Source organism: Sinocyclocheilus anshuiensis, unplaced genomic scaffold, assembly GCF_001515605.1.
Source record: "Sinocyclocheilus anshuiensis isolate Anshui unplaced genomic scaffold, SAMN03320099.WGS_v1.1 scaffold745, whole genome shotgun sequence".
Lineage (NCBI taxonomy): Eukaryota > Metazoa > Chordata > Actinopteri > Cypriniformes > Cyprinidae > Sinocyclocheilus > Sinocyclocheilus anshuiensis.
Window position 1 is genome coordinate 1 of NW_015540128.1, and position 359 is coordinate 359.

At 44.6% G+C, this 359-nt stretch overlaps 1 protein-coding gene across 1 annotated transcript in view; it reads right to left on the reverse strand.

Moving 5' to 3' along the window:
* Positions 1 to 202: 202 nt before the first annotated feature.
* Positions 203 to 359, reverse strand: part of LOC107687252 (citron Rho-interacting kinase-like) — a gene marked incomplete at its 3' end in the record, with an annotated part of 75,577 nt that continues 75,420 nt past the window's right edge. Inside the window, exon 34 of the mRNA XM_016484508.1 lies at positions 203 to 295. Within this exon, the coding sequence (XP_016339994.1) occupies positions 203 to 295 (93 nt within the window). The remainder of the gene's footprint in view (positions 296 to 359) is intronic.

The following is a 359-nucleotide window of genomic DNA, read 5'->3' on the forward strand; positions in this document are numbered from 1 at the left end:
AAGAAAAAAGTCAGAATTTTGAAATATAAACTCAAAATTACATTTATTTTTATTTTACTTATTCCATGGCTTCAATAGACTGCTACGTTAAAACTAACTTTCTGCCACCAGAAAGGCTCCGCCCACAAACACTGAAATTGGTCTACCAGTTACAGATGAACCAGTTTCTGACGACTCAAACACTGATTTGGGTCAAACTGACCCGGAACATATTCCAAACAGCAGTCTGCTCATAAGCGCACCTGGGCTGCTTCATCCAGCCCTCCAGACGCATGTGACCCGAGGCCTCTTTGACCTGCAGCGCAGGGGAGCTGGCTTTATCCCTACACAGAGCCTCAGAGAAGTGTGTGGCGTATTCA